The sequence below is a fragment of the Sus scrofa genome, chromosome 6, assembly GCF_000003025.6.
Source record: "Sus scrofa isolate TJ Tabasco breed Duroc chromosome 6, Sscrofa11.1, whole genome shotgun sequence".
Lineage (NCBI taxonomy): Eukaryota > Metazoa > Chordata > Mammalia > Artiodactyla > Suidae > Sus > Sus scrofa.
In genome coordinates this window covers 63,753,546-63,774,965 of record NC_010448.4, presented here as the reverse complement: position 1 = coordinate 63,774,965, position 21,420 = coordinate 63,753,546, and the positions used below count along the sequence as shown (strand labels likewise).

Sequence of the window (21,420 nt, the reverse complement as noted above, 5' to 3'; positions counted from 1 at the left end):
TAGGTTGCAGACGCGGCTCGGATCCCGCGTTGCTGTGGCTCTGGCGTAGGCCGGTGGCTACAGCTCCGATTCAACCCCTGGCCTGGGAACCTCCATATGCCGCGGGAGCGGCCCAAAGAAATAGCAAAAAGACAAAACAAAAACAAAAACAAAAACAAAACCGCGCAAGTCCTGGGGGAACCGAAGGAGACCCTCTTCTTAACCTCAGGCCTGGGAAGCCTTCTGCAAACATGACCCCGTATCCAGAAGTGATGAATCAAGGGTGCTACATTTTTCCAGGTTCAAATGAAGCATTATCGTCTGGCGAGTCGTCACAAACAAGGCCGAAAGGCCAAAAACTGGGAGAGCTATTTGCCACTTACAGACAAAAGGCTGCGCGACACAAGCTGGTAAGAAGGAGACAGTATGGACCCAGGACCCAAAAGGCACAGAAAAAGAAAAGGTTCCAAAAGGGACAGTCCGCCGAATTTTCAGGGCAAGAACGCCGACACTTCCGCAGTTCACCGCGCAGCCAGCAGGTGGCGATGCCCGCCGAGTCCGCCGAGCCGCAGCCGCGCGCCCCCTGCCGGACACGCCCGCCGGCGCTCAGGGCGCAGCACCGCGGCTCCGGCAGGCGCCTCGTCCTGTCTCTCCGAAGGCGCACGAGGTGCCTTCCTGGGCGACGCTGCGGCGTTGCCGCTGGCCTCAGAAGAGGAAAGCGAGCCTGGTCTTTCGCCTCATGGTGCTGCCTCCCCGCCTCCACGTGCAACCCTCAGGCAAGAGGGGAGAGCATTTACTACGCTGCGACTGTGTACGCAGGGGACCTGCCGGCCACGGCGGGGCCTGGCCCGGGTCACCTAACACACGTATGTGTCATAAGCCAGGTGAGCCCCTCCAAAAAGTAAACCAACGATTAGGAAAGAAGAGTCCCATTTTCAGCAACGAGGTGGTTTTATCACTTGCAAGGCCTTGTAGGTGAAAGGATGGAAAATCTGTATAAAAGAGGGTCATTTAATTTAATTTATTTATTTGTGGGTTTTGGCTGCGCCCATGGGGTGTGGAAGTTCAGGGATCCTACCTGTACCGTGGAAGCAACACGGGGCCACTTTAGAGACGACGCTGGATTCTTAACCTACACCGTCACAAGGGAACTTCAGACAGCATTGTTTTACATGCAGGAGCTGAGAGAAAGGCCAGGGGGTAAACCGCAGCCCCAAAGGCAGTAAAACCGGGACTCTGCAGGGGAGGCGGTGTGAGTGAGGAGAGGGTGGGGTGGGCTGCAAGTCTGGGGGTGGGGGCTGAGGCTTCACATGAGGGTTCTGGGCTCTTTCCAAGTTTTCCCCGCCCAGAAGGGCCAGACCTTTTAAAGTAACTGCCCAGTTCCCCTGGAGGCACAGTGGAAACAAATCCGACTAGGAACTACGAGGTTGCGGGTTCGATCCCTGGCCTCACTCAGTGGGTTAAGGCTCTGGCGTTGCTGTGAGCTGTGGTGTAGGTCGCAGACGCGGCTCGGATCCCGAGTTGCTGTGGCTGTGGTGTAGGCCGGCGGCTACAGCTCCGATTCGACCCCTAGCCTGGGAACTTCCATATGTCTCAGGAGCAGCTCTAGAAAAAGGCAAAAAGACAAAATAATAAATAAATAAATGAAAAACAAAGTAACTGCGTGACAAGTGAGTGGATTCTGCCTGTTTAGCCTGGCGTGGTGTGCGGACTGCAGCTTTGCAGGGAAGGGAGCTGGCTGTAGAGCGTGAAGGGAACAGGCTGCCACCAAGCTGCCACCCAGGGTCTCCTGGGAGAGTAATGCCAATAACATGGCTTTTGAGAAAAAATAGAGCACATGGGTGTGAAAGGAGATCAGACTCTCAACTCCAAGTAAGGAAACCAACAAAATTATGAGATTTAGTGTAACTTTTTTTTTGGCTGCACCTGAGATATTTGGACGTTCATGGGCGAGACAGTGAACCCCCACCACAGCAGTGACAAGGCTGGATCCTTAGCCTGCTGCACGGCCGAAGAACTCCCTCGTGTAACTTTTTGCACAAAGGGAGGAGGAATTCCAGAGCTTTCTTCCAGTTTCACAAAGAAATTGCACAGCTTCCCTTGAGAAAAGAGAGATGTCTATTATTTCATTTTGTTTTTTATCTTTTAAAAAATTATTATGGCCACGCTGGTAGCATACGGATGTTTCCAGGCCAGGGATTGACTCCGAGCCACAGCTGTGGCAACACTGGATCCTTTAACCCACTACATGGGCCAGTACCGACCCCCATGCCTCTGCAGCAACCCCCGGCCACTGCAGTCAGAATCTTTTTTTTTCCTTTTGTTTTGTCTTTTTTGGGGCTGCACCCTTGGCATATGGAAGTTCGCAGCCTGGGGATCGAATCGGAGCTGCAGCTGCTGGCCACAGCCACAGCCACAGCCACAGCCACTTGGGATCTGAGCCTCATCTGCAACCTACAGCACAGCTCGTGGCAACGCCAGATCCTTAACCGACTGAGTGGGGCCAGGGATTGAACGTTCGTCCTCATGGATAAAAGTTGGGTTTGTTTCCGCTGACCCACGATGGGAACTCCTGCAGTCAGATTCGTAACCCACTTTACCACAGTGGGAACTCCCACTTTCCTGCCTTTTAAAAGAATGAAAGCAATCCCACCGCATTAACTGTCACCCGGTAGTGACCTAAGGGTGATGGAAACAATGGGAATAAATGTTTCAAACCCGGAGTTCCCGCTGTGGTGCGATGGGAGGACCTTGGGAGCGCTGGGACGCAGGTTCAATCCCCGGCCTGGGATAGCGGGTTAAGGATCTGGCATTGCTGCAGCTGTGGCTTAGGTCGCAGCTACAGCTTGGATCTGATCCCTGGCCCAGGAATTCCGTATGCTGCTGGGGGGCCAAAAGAAAAAAAAGTTTCCAAACTAAGTCTACTAACGGATGAATATACGAAGGTGTGGTACATATACGGTGGGGCGCCACTCAGCCATAAAAAGACAAATTCTGCCGTTTGCAACAACATGGATGGACCTAGAGATTATCAGCTTAGTGAATGAAATAAGTCAGAGACAAAGAAAAAGACAAGCACTGTATGTTATTACTTACATGTGGAATCTAAAAAATAAAAGAAAATACTGAACATAGGAGCTCCCGTTGCGGTTCAGCGGTTAATGAACCCAGCTAGCACCCGTGAGGATGCAGGTTCTAGCCCTGGACTGGCTCAGTGGGTTAAGGATCCGGCGTTGCCGTGAGCTGTGGTGTCGGTTGCAGACGTGGCTCGGATCCTGTGTTGCTGTGGCTGTGGTGTAGGCCACTGGCTATAGCTCCGATACGATTCAACCCCTAGCCTGGGAGCCTCCATGTGCCACCAGTGTGGCCCTAAAAAGACAAACAAAAAAAAGTGAACATAACCAGCAGAATCAGGAGTTCCAGTTCGGTGCAGCAGGGTTAGGATCTGAGGTCGTCAGCCAGCGCTCAGGTCACTGCTGTGTTTCGGGTTTGATCCCTGGCTGGAGAACTTCCGAGTGCTGCTAGTTCAGCCAAAAAAATAAACAGAGGCAGAATAAAGCAAAACCAGAATCAGAACAAACTCCTGGCTACCGGCGGGGGGGAGGGGAGAGGGAGGGAGGGGCACGATAGCAGGGGAGCGAGAGGAGCAAAGGACAAGGGGTGGGATAGATAAGCAACAGCGACAAAGGACAAAGACCTACTGTACAGCACGGGGAGTGAGAGCCATTATTAGGTGATTTGGGTTTTTGTTTTTGTTTTCTTTGCTTTTGAGGGCCGCACCCTCCGCAAATGGAAGTTCCCAGGCTAGGGGTTGATGCAGAGCTGCAGCTGCTGGCCTACACCACAGCCACAGCAACGTGGGATCTGAGCCACATCTGCAGCCTACACCACAGTGCACAGCAGTGCCAGATCCTTAAACTGCTGAGCGAGGCCAGGGATCCAACCCGAATCCTCATACGAGTTGGGTTTGTTTCCACTGAGCCACCATGGAAGCTCCTACTGGGTGATAACTTTAAATGGAGTCTGATCGATACACATATTGAATCGCGATGTTGTACATCTGAAGCTAACATATAATGTTGTGCAGCAATAAAATGAACAATATGAATAACTGTTTCAGCATCACATCGACAGCAAAGGACACCTATAAAAACAAACTGTTGCCTTCCCAACAATTTCTCACTGCTTTGATGATTTCTAGTTGGAGGTACTCTGGGACAGAATAATATCTCCTAGCATGACTCAACCCACGTGTTTCCCCCCTCCATTTCAGAATGCATCTCTTCCCTGTCACCTAATAGGCTTTTGTTTGTTTCATTTCTTTGTCTTTTGTCTTCTGAGGGCCACATCCGCGGCACATGGAGGTTCCCAGGCCAGGGGGTCGAATCGGAGCTGCACTTGCCAGCCTACGCCAGAGCCACAGCAACACCAGATGCGAGCCGCGTCTGTGACCTACACCACAGCTCACGGCAACGCCGGATCCTTATCCCACTGAGTGAAGCCAGGGATCGAACCAGCAACCTCATGGTTCCTAGTCTGCTTGTTTCTGCTGTGCCATGACGGGAACTCCTAATGCAGGGTTCTTATGCTCATCAAAACCAATGAGACTGCCCTCAGTCTGCCTTTGCTCTGAAAGCCACTCCTGAATCTGAAATCTATCTTGCAAGAGTCTGAAGCCGGGGCAGAGGGCCATGCCGTCAGCTTCTCGGCCTTGGCCATGTAGCACCCAGCAGACACCCAACAAGCCCACACTGACCGGCTGAGAGACGTCGGCGTGGTGTTGTCAGGACAAGACCCAGTCGGGTGCTGGATGTGTGGGGGGCAGGTGGTGGAGGAGGCCCCGGCACGGTTTCCTCCATCTCCTCACTGATGGCAGAGAAGAGGCGCCGACTTCTCAGAGTTTCTGAGGACGCAGCGGAGCAGAGCTCGGCTCCCTCTCCCCGTCCATCCGGCAGCTGGGACTCAGCGGGGATGGGGCCTGGAAGCTTCCAGAAAGACTGGCCTGCAGAGCCCAAACTTCTGGCAGATCAAGGAAGGCAGAGGAGAAACGTCCTAATGGGGGAGCGATGCGTCTTTCTCCACGGTAGGGTTGAGAAAGAACGAGATTACATTTGCCGTGGGAATGAAAACACTGGACGTTTCTACGCGAGCGTCTGAAAACATAAGCGAGATAGACAACTGCCTGCGCATCTGAGCAGGTCGAGGTCAGTTAAGTGGCCTGAGAGGAGGTGGGCAGGGCCAGCTGATCAGGGCCAGCAGAGTTGCCGCTGCCCGGGCCCCGCGCTGACCTGCCGGGCCGGCCCTTGTCAGCCTTCCCGAAGCCTCGGACCGCCGGCTCCACGAAGGTCTTTGCACAGAAGCAGAAACGGGCCAGACGGAACCAGAGGGACCGTGCACACGTCCCGTCTCGCTGGTCCTTGGAAAGCACCACGACGCATCTCACTCCTTTTGCTCCATTTAATGCATTTTTGGCAAAAGCTGCAGTGTGGCCACGCCTCCACTAGTCCACACTGGGAGGAGGGCAGGGAGCCCCCCTCCCCTGGGGGGATCCCGCGCCCTGTCCTGGGGGGACTCACCTGGACGTGAACTCTCCCTGCAGAGGGGTGGGCGCTAAGGGGCCACTGTGGGTGGCCAGCCACCTGGGGGCCCTGGGCAGGCCTGGGAACTCTTGGGCCACAGTCAGGGTGCCGAGGATGAAGGCTTCCGGGAACCCCCTTTTTAGGGTCAGTCTGTCTGACACCCCCAAGCAGGACAAGAAGCCAAGTCAGCCTGACATTTATCTTCCTTCTGCTTGGGGTTGTGATAGGACTTCTCCTGCATGGGGCCTAAGAAAACATCCAGTAAATGAGCATTCGCTGCGAACAGACCCCTGCTTCAGACACGGAGCTGCGTGCGTGGGAAGCATGGTAAAGCTGAATGGGGTCCTCTCCCCGCCTGGCCCCTGCTCCGAGCCAGCCCGGCCGGACCTCCCAAGTGGAGACCTGGAAGCCTTGTGCACCCAACAGGAGGCCTGGGAAACCACGTGTCACCGTGCTCTCGCTCACGGCCACGGGCCGTGGTCTCCAATGCACCTTGCTGGCCCCTCGCAGGGAGCGCAGCCTGGGGGCTCGATCTGTGGCCATGGTCCATAGCTGGAGGGAAGGGACGGGGGCCTTCTGTACCCCATCCAGGGTGTGGGCAGGCGGGGCTGGGGGAAGACGCTCTGCCCTTTGGAAAGCGGCTCTCAGGGGCCGGGGGTTCTAGAGAAGGGAGGGGTCAGGGAGAGGGGAAGGAGGTGAGGTTGGCGGTGTCCACAGGGCCCGAGGGCCACTCATTTGGTGGGACTCTGAGGTGCAATGGTCAGAAAACTGGTGTTCCAGCGTTTACACAAAGGAGCTTTCCTGGCCTCTGTGGTTTTGAAGTCTGGGGGATGTTCTTGCTTCAGGTGAGGCTGGATCCAGATGCAAATGGTCTGGAAGATTTCTTGCTTCTCTCAGAGGATGGCTTCACTCTCAGATAGCTCTTCTTGTGGGCTATCGTTGGTTTAGCAGCTCCAAGTCCACCCAGCTAGTGGAGGAATCACCCTTTCCCGTGAGCCTCAGCAAAGGCCCTGAGGCCAAGGGGACAGGTCTGGCTGGGCAGAGCAGGGTGAACCCCAGCAAAAGCCCCACGGCCTGAGAACAGAGAAGGAGCTCCAAGAGGCACGGAGGTGCCAGCCCTGGGAGCGACAACAACTGTGCCCTGATGGTTGCCACCTGCCCATGGTGCAGTGGGGGAGGGGTCCAATCTGGGTCTGGCTTCAGTCCACTTGCTCTCCCTCCTCTGGCTTTGGCTTCAGTCTGGCTGTGCCCAGCAGATGGGGGGCTGGGGGCTGCATAGCCCAGGCGCCTCCTCTGGTTCCCCTTGGGGATGCCCAGGAAGTGGCTCCAGCCAGAAGTAGGGTCTCTGTGCAGGGAGGGGCTGCCCTGAGGGTGGGCAGCGGCTTAGAGGCGGGCCGTCTGGTTTTTGCAGTCTTGCCCACGTGCTCTCCCAGTGCCCTGCTCAGCTACCTGGGGAAGGTGGGCTCTGACCTCAACTTCCTCCCACTGCCCTTAATAGGGCAGGCGTCTATGGCCCCAGGTGCTCCTGCAAAACCCATTGGCCCTCCCACTTCCGGGCAGGTAGCTGTTGAGGTGGGGAGGGGAGGGGGAGGCTCTGGCTGGGGAATGCAGGATCAGAGGTGGGCTGTCTCTGAGGGGCCTCAGGAGGGGGTGCAGAATCCATCCACTTTCTGAATAGACTGGCTGGGGGCAAAGGATTCCAGCCCCTCTGCAGAGCTAAGGCCTGTGACTGGGCCTTCGTGGGACTAGAGACCACAACGCTGATGGCCCCCGGCAGGGCAGCTGCCCAGAAGGCTCGGGGGGGGGGGGTGATGCGGGGTGAAGGGTGAGGGGGTCCCTCATGGTCTCTGGGGACTGTTCATTTGCTCCTCAGCTGGGAAGCAGACTCTCTTACGTCTGCCCTCCCCAACCCTACTGCAGCTCCGGGCAGCCCTGCACAGCTCCCTGCCATCTGCCTTTTGCGGAGAGACACCCTGGACAGAGTAAGTGCCAGGTGGGGGCACAACAGGGCCTGTAGCCTGGCAGCTGCCTTTCTGCCTGGCCAAGAGCTGCCCGACTGGAGAAAGCTCAGCACTAGTGAGCCTGTAGCCCCAAAGCAGGCTCAGGACACAGGCAGCAGACTCCCAAGGGAGATCTCAGACTGGCCCTTCCTGGATCCCCCACTCCCCACCCACTAGCAGCTACGAAAAGCTCCAAACAGTCCTGCCTCTGCCTGACTCCCCCCTGGAGGGGGCAGGGTGTGGGGAGGCATTGCTCAGCTGCTCTCTGGCCCAGAGGACCTGGCAGTGGAGATCTGGACACCCCCTGCCCGGGGCGTCTCTCCCTACTCCTCAGGCAGAGCAGCTGCAGTGGCTTCAGCTTCTACTGGAAACCAGTGTGAGCAAGCTGGTCGAGGCCCCAGGGAGCTCAGAGGGAGGACACCGGGGTCCCTCTATCACTGTCTGTCCCTCTCTGCCTCCCGGGGGGAACTCCTGAGTCCCCCACCACGCTAGGCAGGAGCTTGAGCCCAGGGCCCTCCTGGCCTGAGGAGCAGGTGAGCCTGGGCCAGGAGCGCAGAGGCCTGGGAGACCGTGCTGTGGAGGGTGGTCTCCAGGAGCTGGAGAGCCTGAGGTTGAGATGCAGGGTTTCCCAGGCCACATGTGCAGGGGAGGGGGCCGCTGACCCTTGGCAGAGGTCTTGAAATCTGGTGCTAACCCAGAGCTTGGGGGGGTCACCGGGAATCAGTGAGGCGGGGTGGGGAAGTGGGTGCCCCATGGGTGGGCGTATGGGAACCATGGGCTCAGGGAGCCCCTGCAGCCTTCCTGGCCCCTCCTCTCGGCCCAGATGAGACAAGCACCTGGAAAGGGCTGCCCGAGACTTGAGACTTGGGTCCACACAACAGCTGCCCACAAGCCCTGCCCCACTCCCGGCCCAGGGTGCCATGGCCTTTCAGCGCAAGGAGGTATGCTCCCTGCTGTGAAGCGAGCCAGCTTCATTGCTGGTCAGGTCAGGCAGGTGTCCCCCGGCCCTGGAAAGGTGTTCTGAGTGCTGGACCGGTGGGCAGGAGGGCCACGGTCTCGGCCTGCCCTGAAGCCAAGAGTGGGGGAGGGGGTTATGCCCACCCACTTCACGGGTGGGTTTGTGGGGGGCTGTGCCCTTCGTCCAGCCCGGGCGCTTCCCTGGCGACCCCAACGGCTACCCTAGGGCTCCCTCCGCGGGGAGGATTAGTCAGAGTAGAGAGTGGTCTACCAGCAGCTACCTCTTTTCTGCGGAGTGAATTAAGTTTCCAGCCAAGGATGCCGCACCTCCCTGGCGCAGCTCCCAGGTCGGCGCTGTCCGCCTGGAAAGAAGCAGAAGTCCTACGGAAGAAGGCCTTTCCATCCTCACCTCCTCCAGCTCAGGGCAGATGGGACTCTTTCCTGGCCGGTCCCTCTCACGGGTCTGGGATGGGGCAGCCGGCGTAGAGCGGCTGCTCGCCCCTATCCGAAAGCACGGCGTCCCCGCCTGGCACGGCCAAGGAGAGGTGCGGGGCTGCCCTGGGGACCACGACTCAAGAGCGCAGCCCGCCTCGGCCCACGGGAAAGCCCAGCCGGGGCAGGGCAGGGGCAGGACTGCGAAGGGCGCTCAAAGGGGGAGGCGCCGAGGGACCCAGCGGCCCCCGTGCGGGGGCGGCGCCCTCGCCTCGGAGATGCGCCGTCAGGGGGCCGCGGCCCGGCGAGGGTTAAGGGGGGCGGGGCGTGGGGCGGCCCCGCCTCCGCGCCGGGTCCGAGCGCGCACGGGGCGCGGGGGCGGGTCGGAGCGGGCGGCGGCGGAGGGCGCGGCGCGCCGGGAAAGTGCGGGGAGCGGCGGTGCGGCCCGCGTGACCCACCGCCCGCGCCCGCGAGCCCGCGCCCCGCCGCCGCCGCCGCCGCCGCCGCCGCCGCCGCCGCCCGGCCCAGCCGCAGGATGCGCGCCCCGCCGCTGCTGCTGTTGCTGGCCGCCTGCGCGCCGCCGCCCTGCGCTGCGGCCGCCCCGACGCCGCCGGGCTGGGAGCCGGCGGCCGACGCGCCCTGGTGCCCTTACAAGGTGCTGCCCGAGGGCCCCGAGGCGGGCGGCGGGCGTCTGTGCTTCCGCAGCCCCGCGCGGGGCTTCCGCTGCCAGGCGCCCGGCTGTGCGGCGCACGCCTCGGCCGGCCGCTCGCTGCGCGCCAGCGTCCTGCGCAACCGCAGCGTCCTGCTGCAGTGGCGCCTGGCGCCGGCCGAGGCGCGCCGCGTGCGCGCTTTCGCGCTCAACTGCTCGTGGCGCGGCGCCTACACGCGCTTCCCGTGCGAGCGCGTGCTGCTCGGCGCCTCCTGCCGCGACTACCTGCTGCCCGACGTGCACGACGGCGTGCGCTACCGCCTGTGCCTGCAGCCGCTGCCGCTGCGCGCCGAAGCCGCCGCCGCCCCGGAGCCCGCCGAGTGCGTGGAGTTCGCCGCCGAGCCGGCCGGCATGCGGGAGATCGTGGTGGCCATGACGGCGGTGGGCGGCTCCATCTGCGTCATGCTCGTGGTCATCTGCCTGCTGGTGGCCTACATCACCGAGAACCTCATGCACCCAGCCTTCGCGCGCCCGGGCCTGCGCAGGCAGCCCTGAAGCGCGAGGCGCCCGACCGCTCGCCCGGGCTCCAGCCGCCCGACTAGTGCGCGGGAGGCCCCTGGCCCTTGGCCCGCTCTCCCCTCCTCGCTCCTGCTCCCTCCTTAGGATCTCCATGCTGGGTCTGCTGGAGTTGGATGGGGCACCGGCCGGCCCTCGCCGGGGCCTCGGAGTCATCGCACGACCTTACCGGCAGAGCATCCTCCTCCCAGGCTCCACCTGGGGGCCGGCCCTGGGGCCTGAGCAGGGTTCTCTCCGCTCTCCGGAGGCCTTTGGGGGAGCCATCAGAACCTGGAGCCCCTTCCAGCAAGAGCCATTGACATCCCGGGCCGTCCCTCTGCACCTGCAGCCTGTGCCGAGTTGGAAGAGTCAGGCCTGTCGTCACGGCTTGGTCACCGTGTGCTTTGCCGAGGGTGTCCTTTGGAGACTGTCCTCTCTCTGCCCCGCCCCCCCCCCCGACCCCCGACGGCGGGCTTAGGTAGCTTCGTGCCTTAGTATCCCGGGCCCACTGCACGAGCCAGCTTTCCATCCAGCGCTGTCCGAGGGGCCGTGGCCCTGATACTGGCGGCGTGTGCAGGCTTCTGGCGGAGCACCCTGGGCCCCTCTCTCCATGCTTTGCGGGAGCGTCTGGTTTGGGTGTCTGACGAGCTGGGAGCCATCATTCAGCTCAGGAGGCGGCCCAGCATCCAGCTGCTGTGTCCAGGGGTGAGTGCTCCCTGACCTTGGGGGAGCTGAGCGGTTCACCAGGACCAGGCTCCCTCCACTTCCTTTTGTGTGTCTGGGGAGGACTTCCCTCGGTGACTCAGGGCACCTGGTCTGAAAAATCAGTGTTGTATCCAGGGGGTGAAGGATAGAGGTGGCCCCCTGCCCAGCTGGACCTTCCACCGGGGCCTGGATCCCAAGCCTCAACCACAGCACGACGGGCAGCGCCACCCCACTCCTCCTCAAGCTGGTGGCCAGGAGCCCAGCATCTGCTCCTCTGCCTACTCTCCGTGGCCTGAAAGTGGCCCTTGCCCCTCTCCAGGCAGACCTTCCTACGTCAGCCTCCTGGTGATGCTGGGCCTCGGGGGAGGGGTGCAGGCCCGGCTCTCTGCGAACCCCTGACTGTGATGGTCCTGGACCTGACACTCCTGGAGTCGCTGTGGCTAACTCCTCCCCACCCCCACTCCAGCAGCGACCAGCAACCTGGCTGGTTGCCCCCGCAGCACCCGCTCCCTACCTCTGTCTTTGCTCTGCCTGCCCCTGGCGTGGTACTGGTCAGGGGTGAGCCTGGCACCAGTGTCTAAATGTCCATTGTTCTTAGACCAAAACCACTGTCTTGTGTACTTATTTGGGAGGGGGAGGGAAGGGAAAGGGGAAGCGTTGAACCCCTTTTTCCCAGGTTCTCAAGCGTCAGCCTGGTGGCTGGCCCTGGGCCCTTTGCTCTGCCACGTGGGATCAGCCCTAGGCCGGGAGCTCAGATGGCTTGCCCTTGCGGCTTGTGGCAGTGATGGGCGGGCGGGCTGTCTCACTGCTGGCCCGTCCACATCCACCCTCAGTTTTGGGGGAAACGTCTTCTCCTGGGTTTGCTCTGTGGGGTGGGGGTGGGGCAGCAGCTGCTGCATTTAGAAATAGCCCAGTCTCAGGGGTGACCCACTTGAGCTGTGACAAGCTGCAATTAGGCGGCTCTAGAAGGGTCCCCTCCCTGGCCAGGGCCTCCCCTTGCAAGGCTAGAGCTGGGGGGTGGTGGCACAGCCCCCCTACCCTCCCTTGCCTCCTCCTCGGAGGCTGACCTTGAGATCCTGGAGCTGGTTGTGACCCTGAGGAGCAAACAGCTGGGGGCGGGCCAGGCTGGGAGGAGTGACTCATCCCCCCCCACCCCAGGGCACGGGGGTGCTGTGAAGTGTCTAGACAGTTGAGGCGTGAGTGAGAGGGGTTCCGCCTCCCGCAGTCTCCAGCCCGGCCCCTGGGCCCACTAACTCGCTCACAGGCCCAGGCCACCTGTGATGGGTGCCAGGGTGGAACTGGCTGCCCGGGTCTGAGGACCCGGGGAGCGTCCTCCAGCTCCTGGTGCGGTTGGGTTCAGAGCTGGAGCTACCAGCCCTGGACCCCTCACTCCCACCTCTGCCCAATTTGATTTGAGGCCTATAGCTGGTTCTCCACACTGTCAGCCCTGCCCTGCAGCTCCCGCTCCACAGAAGCTTGTCTCGGGCTTTGTTCAGGGGCTTCTTGGAGGCCCGGGGTCCTGGGAGGTGGTGGGGCGCCCAGGAAGAGCACTTTCTGAATGTGCTGTCATCCCCACAAACTGCTCCTGCCCCAGGTGGCCCCCATCCTCCCAGGGATGCAGGGGACACTCAGGGCCCCGGAGGACAACCCCCCACCCCCCGCTCTTAGATTCTCTGATCTGTGGCTGGTTCCCGGACCGTGGTCTCCAGGTGCCTCAGTCCTCATCTGTGGACTGGAAATGGCCATAAGCCTGACTCCCAGGCGTGTTTCGAGGCTCCCAGGGGACTGCCAGGCAGAGAGCAGTGAGTGGTGGGTCTTCCTCATTCCTGGCCCTGCTGCGATTTGCCGTGCATCCATCCAAGACTCCCAGTGCCCCCATCCCTGGCCTGAACCTGCTCTGAATCCCGTGGGCCTTGAAATCCCGCCACCAAACCCACTCCCTGCTTGCCCCCAAGCCGTGGTCCACTGTCAGCTGGAGGGCTCCCCCACACTCATTCTGTGATCTTGGAGTCCAGTGCTGGCAGGGGTGGGGGGTTCTGCGGCCCCCGCAGTGATGCTGGGATGCAGGATGGGGGCCCCCAGGCAGCTGCTGCGCCTCCAGAGCAGCCGGCCTCAGGCCTGGGGGGGGGGGGTGTTGGGGTGGGGACCCGCAGTCAGAACTGCTTCTTCCTAGGGGTAGACTTTGGGGCTGGCGTTTCCCGGGTGATCTCAGGACAGGCGTCCAGGCCCGTCTTTAAGGGCAGTGGGGGGAGGGGGCTGCTGGAGACCCGGCCCAGGGGATGAGCAGTGTGGCCACATCAGCCTGCGTCTAGAGAGTCCTGGGTCCCTCCCACCCAGCGCCTGCTCCAGCCTTGCCACGTCTGTTGTGGGAACCGAGAAAAGGGCCTCAGCGAGTGCGGGCTGCTGGCTGAGGGGCGGCAGCCCCCTTCTGGGTTGGGGGGTCGGGCTGCCCTTTCCGAAGGCAGGCATATAAGGGCCACACTCAGCTCCTCTTTCTTTCCTTTTTTCGCCTTTTAGGGCCACACCCAAGACATATGGAAGTTCCCAGACTAGGGGTAGTCGAAGCTCCACTGCACCTGCCAGCCTACACCACAACCACAGCAATGAAGATCTGAGCTGCATCTTTGAACTACACCACAGCTCACAGCAATGCTGGATCCCTGACCCACTGAACAAGGCCAGGGATCGAACCTGAGTCCTCATGGATACTAGTCGGATTTGTTTTCATTGCACCACGATGGGAACTCCCCCCTTTCTTTCAAAGTCCCAGCTTTCCCCTCCGTCAGAAATCTGCCGTTTCATTTCTAAGTTGTATCAACTTTCTTTTCTTTCTTTTTAGGGCCGTACCCGTGGCACATGGAGGTTCCCAGGCTAAGGGTCTAATCAGAGCTGTAGCGCTGGCCTACGCCACAGCTCGTGGAAACACCGGATCCTTAACCCACTGATTGAGGCCAGGGATCAAACCCACAACCTCATGGTTCCTTGTTGGATTCGTTAACAACTGAGCCATGATGGGAACTCCAGATTTTCCCGTTTCTGATGCAGGGCATTCTTCTAATAACTTTTTTTTTTTAAATCATTTTCCAAACTCTGTTTAGCTTATGATGAGGCATTCAGGTAAGAGATGTACCTGCCTGTTTCCTGGGCATGTCTCTACCTGGCGGATGTCAGCATCCATCTTATTTTCTTTCCGTTTTTTCTGGCCTTGCCTGTGGCACATGAAAGTTCCCGGGCCCGGAGATTGAACCCACAGCACAGCAATGACAACACCAGCTCCTAACCTGCTGCCCACAAGGGGCTCCCCATATGCTCTTTTTTTCTTACAGTCTGTGTGGGTGGGATTCAATCGCTGCTCTGTTCTCTTGGTCACATATAATGGAGCCAAGCTTCCCTTGCCCTTCGGCGGGGAGCAGGTAGGCTGGGACACTGTCCCCAACTTGCCAGCTCTGCTGTTAACCTAACCACAGTGTTAATTACGTGGCTCACGTGTCTGGATCTGCCTTCCTTCCCTCCCAACTCCTGAATCTGGACTCTTGTCTTCTCCCCCCCCCCCCCGCCCCGCCCCCGTGTCCAGGCCAGGGATCGAACCTGCACCACAGCGGTAACCTGAGCCACAGCAGTGACAATGCCAGACCCTTAACTGGATGAGCCACCAGGGAGCGCCTGGACTTTCTTTTTCCTTTGCACTGGGGTCTCTTGTCCTGCTCATTTTTTTTTTTTTTTTAAACGTATGAAGTTTTATTCTGTGATTTCAGAGCAGAGTCCTTGTAAAGCATTTTTAAAAATCCAGAAACCATAAAAGAAATGAATTATGATTCACTGACCACAAGTTGATCTTTTTTTTTTGTCTTTTGTCTTCTAGAGCCACACCTGCGGCACATGGAGGTTCCCCGGCTAGGGGTCTAATCAGAGCTATGGCCGCCAGCCCACGCCAGAGCCACAGAAATGCCAGATCCAAGCCGCATCTGCAACCTACACCACAGCTCACGGCAATGCCGGATCCTGCTTAAAGACATGGGTTGTATTCCTGGCCTCACTCAGTGGGTTAAGGATCCGCATTGCCATGGGCTGTGGTGTAGGTCTCAGACATGGCTTGGATCTTGGCTTGCTGTGGCTGTGGTGTAGGCCAGGAGCTATAGCTCCGATTTGATTCCTAGCCTGGGAACCTCCATATGCCATGATCGCAGCCCTAAAAAGATGAAAAAAGAAAAAACACAAAAAATAAAAACTGACTGTGTGAGATTTCTAGTTACTGCTTAACAAGGACTAGAATTATCCTTTCATCTGAAACAATTCAAAAAATTATAGCTGTTACATGAAACAACAGTTCGAAATATATCAGGCGCAATGCGATGGAAGCCAGGACCGCTGAGAGAAAGGAAGTGAACTGAGTTCTGTGACTTTTCCAGCTTGTTGTCTGGAGAGGTTTCAGGATGCAGATGGAGGGTCAGGGAGAGCTCAGGACTCTCCTGAGTTGAGGGTCTGGGACCAAGACAGCTGCAGTTTGCACGGAAGACCACTGACGCAGAGACAGAAAGAAGTGCAGCTTAGGACGGAGCAGCGAGTGTGTGAGGCCATCACCAGGCCAAGAAAAGACCAGGCAAAAAGGATTAGAGGCACCACTAATCCTGAGTTCAAGCCTGGCCAGGAGCAGTGTCTCTAGCCAGAGCGCACACTCACCCTCTGGGACGCGATGACACACGTATCAGTTGCTGGAGGTTGTCCCGCAGCTCACTGGTGCTTTTCACTTTGTTTCGCTTTTACTTTTTTGTCTGCTTTTTCGGCTGCACCCACAGCATAAGGAAGTTCCTGGGCCAGGGGTGGAATCCGAGCTGTTGCTGCAATCTATGCCACAGCTGTGGCAACACTGGATCCTTAGCCCACAGTGCTGTGCTGGGGATTGAACCAGAAACGCCACAGACACAAGCCAGATCATGAACTCACTGCACCACAGCAGGAACTCTGGAGACATGGCCACGTGTAATCATTGTCTTATTTATTTTGTCTTTTGCCTTGTCTACGGCCACTCCTGCGGCATACGGAGATTCCCAGGCTAGGGGTCTAATCGGAGCTGCAAGCCACTGGCCTACGCCAGAGCCACAGCAACGCAGGATCCGAGCCGAGTCTGCAACCTACACCACAGCTCACGGCAACGCCGGATCCTTAACCCACTGAGCAAGGGCAGGGATCAAACCCGAAACCTCATGGTTCCTAGTCGGATTCATTAGCCTCTGAACCATGACAGGAAGTCCCCATTGTCTTATTATAAATGACTTAAGAATAAACTGAAGTTGGAGATAACAAATATTTCATGAAAATTAGCTAAAGGCTGAAATAAAGTACCTGTTTCATAGCTAATGTCTAATAGCTCCTATTTGATAGGACAGTTTTGAGAAATATTTCTTTTTTTCTAGGCTTATTTAAATATTTTATCATAGTCAGATACATAAGTTTCTCTTATTTTAGAATATCTTCATGGAGTTCCCATCTTGGCTCAGCGGAAATGAATCTGACTCGTATCCATGAGGATACAGGTTTGATTCCTGGCCTTGCTTAATGGATTAAGGATCCAGTGTTGCCATGAGCTGTGGTGTAGGTCGTAGACTCGGCTTGGATCCTGCATTGCTGTGGCTGTGGTGTAGGCCAGCAGCTACAGCTCTGATTCGACCCCTAGCCTGGGAACCTCCGTATGCCACAGGTGCAGCCCTAAAAAGACAAACAAAAATATTTTTTAAAATTCTTCAGGAGAAACATTTCAAATTTAAAGGCCACATCTGACTAAAACAATTAGAGTTACCGACTTGCCATGACGGGAACTTCTACCTCTGAATACTTAATGACGCTTTTTACAAATCAGACAAGTTGTTTTTCTCGATGCAAATAAGTGAGGTTTTCTCAATGCTGACATGTGAGCTCTACTTAAATCGTCCTCCACACCGGGCGTTCGGTGGTCCAGGAGCAGGTCGTGTATAGAACGTCTGTGCGGCAACTAAAGCAGTTTCTGTGGTGGCCTTTTCACACTTGCCCAAATTCAGACACTTCTCTTCCATTTTTCATTTTCCTTGCCCACTTATCTTGCCCCACCCCCACCGCCCAGCACCCTGCTTATTTCTTGAGTCCCCCATGGCATTCACTAAATGTTACCTAGGACCGATGAATTACCAATCTTTTCAGATCCTTCCCAGGATACCACGGTTAAGACCCATTTTTAATTTTCTTTTTTCAGGGTCGCACTGTGGCATATGGAACCTCCCAGGCCAGGGTTTGAATCGGAACTACAGCTGCCGGCAATGCCAGATCCTTAACCTACCAGTTGGGGCCTGGGATGAAACTGGAAACCTCAGGGATACTAGTCAGGTTTGTACTGCTGAGCCACACCAGGAACGTCAAAATGCTATTTTTTAATACCTTTTTACTCGTTTCTGCCCCTAAAAGTTGGTGGGTCTATGGTCTATGGGTTTTATTCTGCAAATCACTGATACTCATGTAAACCAATAATTATATTTTTATTATGTTATCAAGTACACATCATGTGAAAGAAAGATCAACTGTTTAATTATGTTCTCAGATCTGTTACCGCATCTCTGTGTGTGATGCAATGGGACGCTTGCCTGTTTTTTTTTGTTTTTTTTTTTTTTTTTTTTGTCTTTTGTCTTTTTAGGGCTGCACCCTCGGCATATGGTTCCCAGGCTAGGGGTCTAATCGGAACTGTTGCTGCTGGCCTACGCCACAGCCACAGCAACACCAGATCTGAGCGGCGTCTGTGACCTACATCACAGCTCAGGGCAACGCCAGATCCTCAACCCACTGAGCGAGGCCAGCGATTGAACCTGCAACCTCGTGGTTCCTAGTCGGATTCATTTCCGCTGCGCCACAACAGGAACTCCCCATACTTACGTGTTTTAAAAAAGCCAAGAGCAAATGTGTGTTTTTGTTAGTGGTGGTGGTGAGCATGTCTACAGATTTGGCAGTAATGCATAAATTTGTCAAACAGCCCTTCCAAAATTATACTTGTGAAATACACACACACACACACACACACACACAAATTGATCTTAAAAAATTTAAAACTAAAAAGACTAATCACATCAAGTGCCATCAAGGATGTAGAGAAAGTGGGACACTGCACACGGGAATGTGAGACAGTACATTTGCTTTGAAAACAATTTGGCAGTTTCTTAGAAAGTTAAAAGTACACCTAAACATATGCTCTAATCACCCTACTCCTGGGCATTAAGCCAAGTGGGTCCTTAACCCACTTAGGAACTCCTGAGACGTTTCTCAATGCACTGGACATAAGGCAACAAAACCATCTCGCCTGGGAATGGGGCCTGAGCCCTTCTGAGCTCAGAGTCTGTGCATGCAGTGGGGCAGAGCAGCACAGAGCGCCAGAGAGAAGGTCCCTAGCCAGGACAGAAAGGCCAGTGCGGGCAGAGGAGGACATGGGTGAGCTTTCTTGAAGTGGGCGGCATCTATCTGATCTCAGTACTTGGACTGAGTTGAGGTCTGGGGGGCACACACAGAGGTAAGGCACCGACAAGCAATTTTCAGTTGGCGGACGTTAAGTTCTACACAGGAGGTAGGGAGAGGTGAGGTAGGACAGCTACTATATTGGTATTGGAATGGTCAGTACTGATCAGTACTGGTGTGGTGAGGCCATAATGTCTTTGAATTCAGGTTATGCCTTCTGAGCACACTGGGGAGGCCATGGAGGCGTCTTGTTTTCCAAATGTAAACACCTCTATTGTTTGTTGTTGTTGTTAGAGAAAATACACGTCCATCATAACATACAAAGTCAAGGAATTCAAAAAGGTATAAAGAGCATTCTTTATAAGTATAAAGCACCCTTAACCCTAGGCCATTAGGGTTGCGGTCCCACTGCCACATTCCAGGGTAGGTCCCTCTGGACGTTGCGTTCTGTGTGTGTTTAAATACAGAGAGTGGGAGGGGAGGACGCCCTCATTGGTCCTCACTCATCCCTCACACCCCCAAGTCCTTCCAAGTAAACACTTCCTTGCTATAATCCTGCACCGGCCTCCCTCACACCAGGCCCAAGGGTCCTGACTTAAACAGTCTGAGTGCCTGGTCCTCAACCTTTCTCTCCATGAAAACATCCGGAGCAATGTTAGGACAACCGACTATCAGTGAAGATGGTCCTTCACTGCCCCGGCTTCAGAGCTTTCCCCTCTCCAACAGCGAGACGGTCTGCTACCATCTGCTACCATCGGTGCCTACGGTTACGCCTAGCCTCCAGGCATTCAGAAGGCAGCTCCCTCTACACCCAGTTTCAAGCATCCCGCTCTACCACCCTCTGGCCCCAGCGACATTTCTTCCACTCCACTGGGATCTCCAGTTCAGCGCACACGGTACCTTTCCACTGCCACCGTCCCTTCGTGTCCTCACTTCTCAGCCAGCCTGGATCCACGTCGGAGCACCGCCATTCCCTCGCCCCCTCCTTTTGCTGCACATACCAGAAGACCAACTCATTGGCCACTCCAAGTGGCTGGAGAACAAAACCGGGTTGCCTAGTTTCTCGGTCAAATTACAACCCCGTATCTCAAACCCGCAGGGCCTCCAAACAAGCCCCAGGATTTCAATCGACTTGCTCTCCTAACCGGGGAGGTCTTCTCAAAGCACCTAACCACCTCTCCAAACACTTCCACGACTTCATTTAAAGGTCAGACTTCGTAGAGTCTTCGGCAGAGCAGAAAAGGGAGACACGGCGGCTCGGGTGGCAGGAGCGAGAACAAGGGGCGTCGCCAGGGGCAGGCGGAAGCGCGCAAAGCCATCCTGGAAGACGCTGCCCGGAACCTGCCACTTCCAACGGCCGTCCCAGCAGGCCAGCGCCTTTTGCGTCATTCCCGGCGACGGCGCTCGTGACATCATCTGAGCTGGGGCGGTGCCTTCGCGTCATTCCCGGCGACTGCGGCGGCTCGTGACGACGTCGGGTCGCCGGTGCGCGGGGCTGGGCCGGACGGCGACTCCTGTGCGGGGCGCTGGCCTCTGTGGTTCATGCACAGAGAAGAGGCGAGCTCGCCAGCCGGCCGGGCGCCCGCGGGGCGGGGCCTCCCTCCGTCCGCTGCCCAGCGCTCCCGGCCGGCGTGGGGAGGCCGCCGGGACGCCTTGCGTACGTCCGTGCCGCACATCCCGACGCGCTACGTCGCCGGCGTCGCCTTTTGCGCGTCATGACTTCCGGGCACCGAGGTCGCCATCTTCCTCGCGCGGAAGCGGCGCCGCTGGGTGGGAGCTCGGAGGCGGGAGTCGCGGACGGTGCGGCTACCGCAATGCCGTCGTCGCCGTTGCGGGTGGCGGTGGTGTGCTCGAGCAACCAGAACCGGAGCATGGAGGCGCACAACATCCTCAGGTAGTTAGGGCCTCCGCCCTGGCCCAGCGCGCCCTACGAACACCGGCCCTACTGGCCGTTCCTCCGGCCGCATCTCTCCGCGACCCATGCTGGGCAGTCCCGTTTCCCGGCCCATGCTGTGTGGCGGCGGCCGCTTTCCTGGCCCGCGCTTCCCCTGCCCTTGCTGGGCAGCCCCGTTCCCAGACGGGCGGTGCGCCCCGGCCCCCAAAGGATGCCCGAGATGCCGCGCAGCGCCCGGGTTCGTGGGCTTAGGGGCCGAGCGCAGCGAGGAATCGACAAGGCTCGGTCTACCTCGCGGTCCCCTCACGTGTGCTTAGCATTACGGAAAGGTCAGAGTCTCAGCCGAAGGGTTTCTGGGTCGTGGAAATCTCAGAGCTGCTAGTAAACACCAAAGGCTGGTGCGGTTTGCGTCTACTCTGTACGCAAGTCTGTGCATCTGAAAACAGTGGCCTAAATGGTCACCAGTGAGGCGGTAAGTTCCAAGACCAAGGTTTGGGTCCACCAGAGGATAGTCCTCCAGTCTGCAGGGTGTGTCGCCTTTTGTCAAATCTGGAAAACTTGCACAACAGAACTCGAGGATAGAACAAGTCGTAAAAACAAAACGAAACCGGGAACGGCCAATTTTGTTGATTTCATGTATTTGTATATTTATGCACATCTCGGTTTTCAAATCTCATGCAAAAACTCCTCCCTCTTCCCTTGGAAAATCTCCAGTCATTTCTGAACTACACGTGAGTTTGGTTTCACGCTTCTAGTTCATATTTCACTGAACTCCACTTTTGTGACCCTGGTGTGGTTTGTGCTTAATAAAAGTTTATTCCCGTTGGATAAAGTTTTTTTTTTTTAATCACTTCACAGAATGTGAAACGGAGCCGTTGCGATACATGTCAACTTTGATAGAAAAACTAAGTTGAAAGTTTTTCTCCTCCCAAGTTTGCTTACGTGGACGTTACAGGACAACCACACCTGCCCTCTCTTATTACCGCAGTTTTGATCCTCCTGAGTAACTTGGGGAAATCAGAATTCTCCCCACCCCCTCATTTGTAATGAAACTGAAAGTGCCAGGTGTCCACCATCTGCTAATTACGAGTTCAGTTCTTCCTAACATCTAGCACAGTTGTCAACAGTATTGCGTTCCTGTCAGTATCTGGTAGAGTGTGAAATGCTTTGAACCTAGCAAACCAATGTGAAATTTGCTTT

General features: G+C 57.0%; 2 protein-coding genes across 3 annotated transcripts in view; both read left to right on the top strand.

Moving 5' to 3' along the window:
* FNDC10 (fibronectin type III domain containing 10) lies at nt 9,483-12,907 on the top strand. 2 transcript variants are annotated; one of them, XM_021097460.1, is made up of 2 exons: nt 9,483-10,856; nt 11,176-12,907. In XM_021097460.1, the coding sequence occupies exon 1, from the start codon at nt 9,483-9,485 to the stop codon at nt 10,149-10,151; it is 669 nt and encodes a 222-aa protein (XP_020953119.1). In that variant the 3' UTR covers nt 10,152-10,856; nt 11,176-12,907. The 2 variants fall into 2 exon arrangements, with proteins under 2 accessions (XP_020953119.1, XP_020953118.1); XM_021097459.1 differs by having other exon boundaries at nt 10,992-12,907.
* Nucleotides 17,506-21,420, top strand: part of SSU72 (SSU72 homolog, RNA polymerase II CTD phosphatase) — a 29,143-nt gene continuing 25,228 nt past the window's right edge. The window contains exon 1 of the mRNA XM_003127502.5: nt 17,506-20,220. Within this exon, the coding sequence (XP_003127550.1) occupies nt 20,042-20,220 (179 nt within the window). The 5' untranslated portion in view covers nt 17,506-20,041. The remainder of the gene's footprint in view (nt 20,221-21,420) is intronic.

Excerpts from the sequence above, each read along its gene's own strand:
- FNDC10 (XM_021097460.1), top strand. The coding sequence starts at position 9,483 with ATGCGCGCCCCGCCGCTGCTGCTGTTGCTGGCCGCCTGCGCGCCGCCG.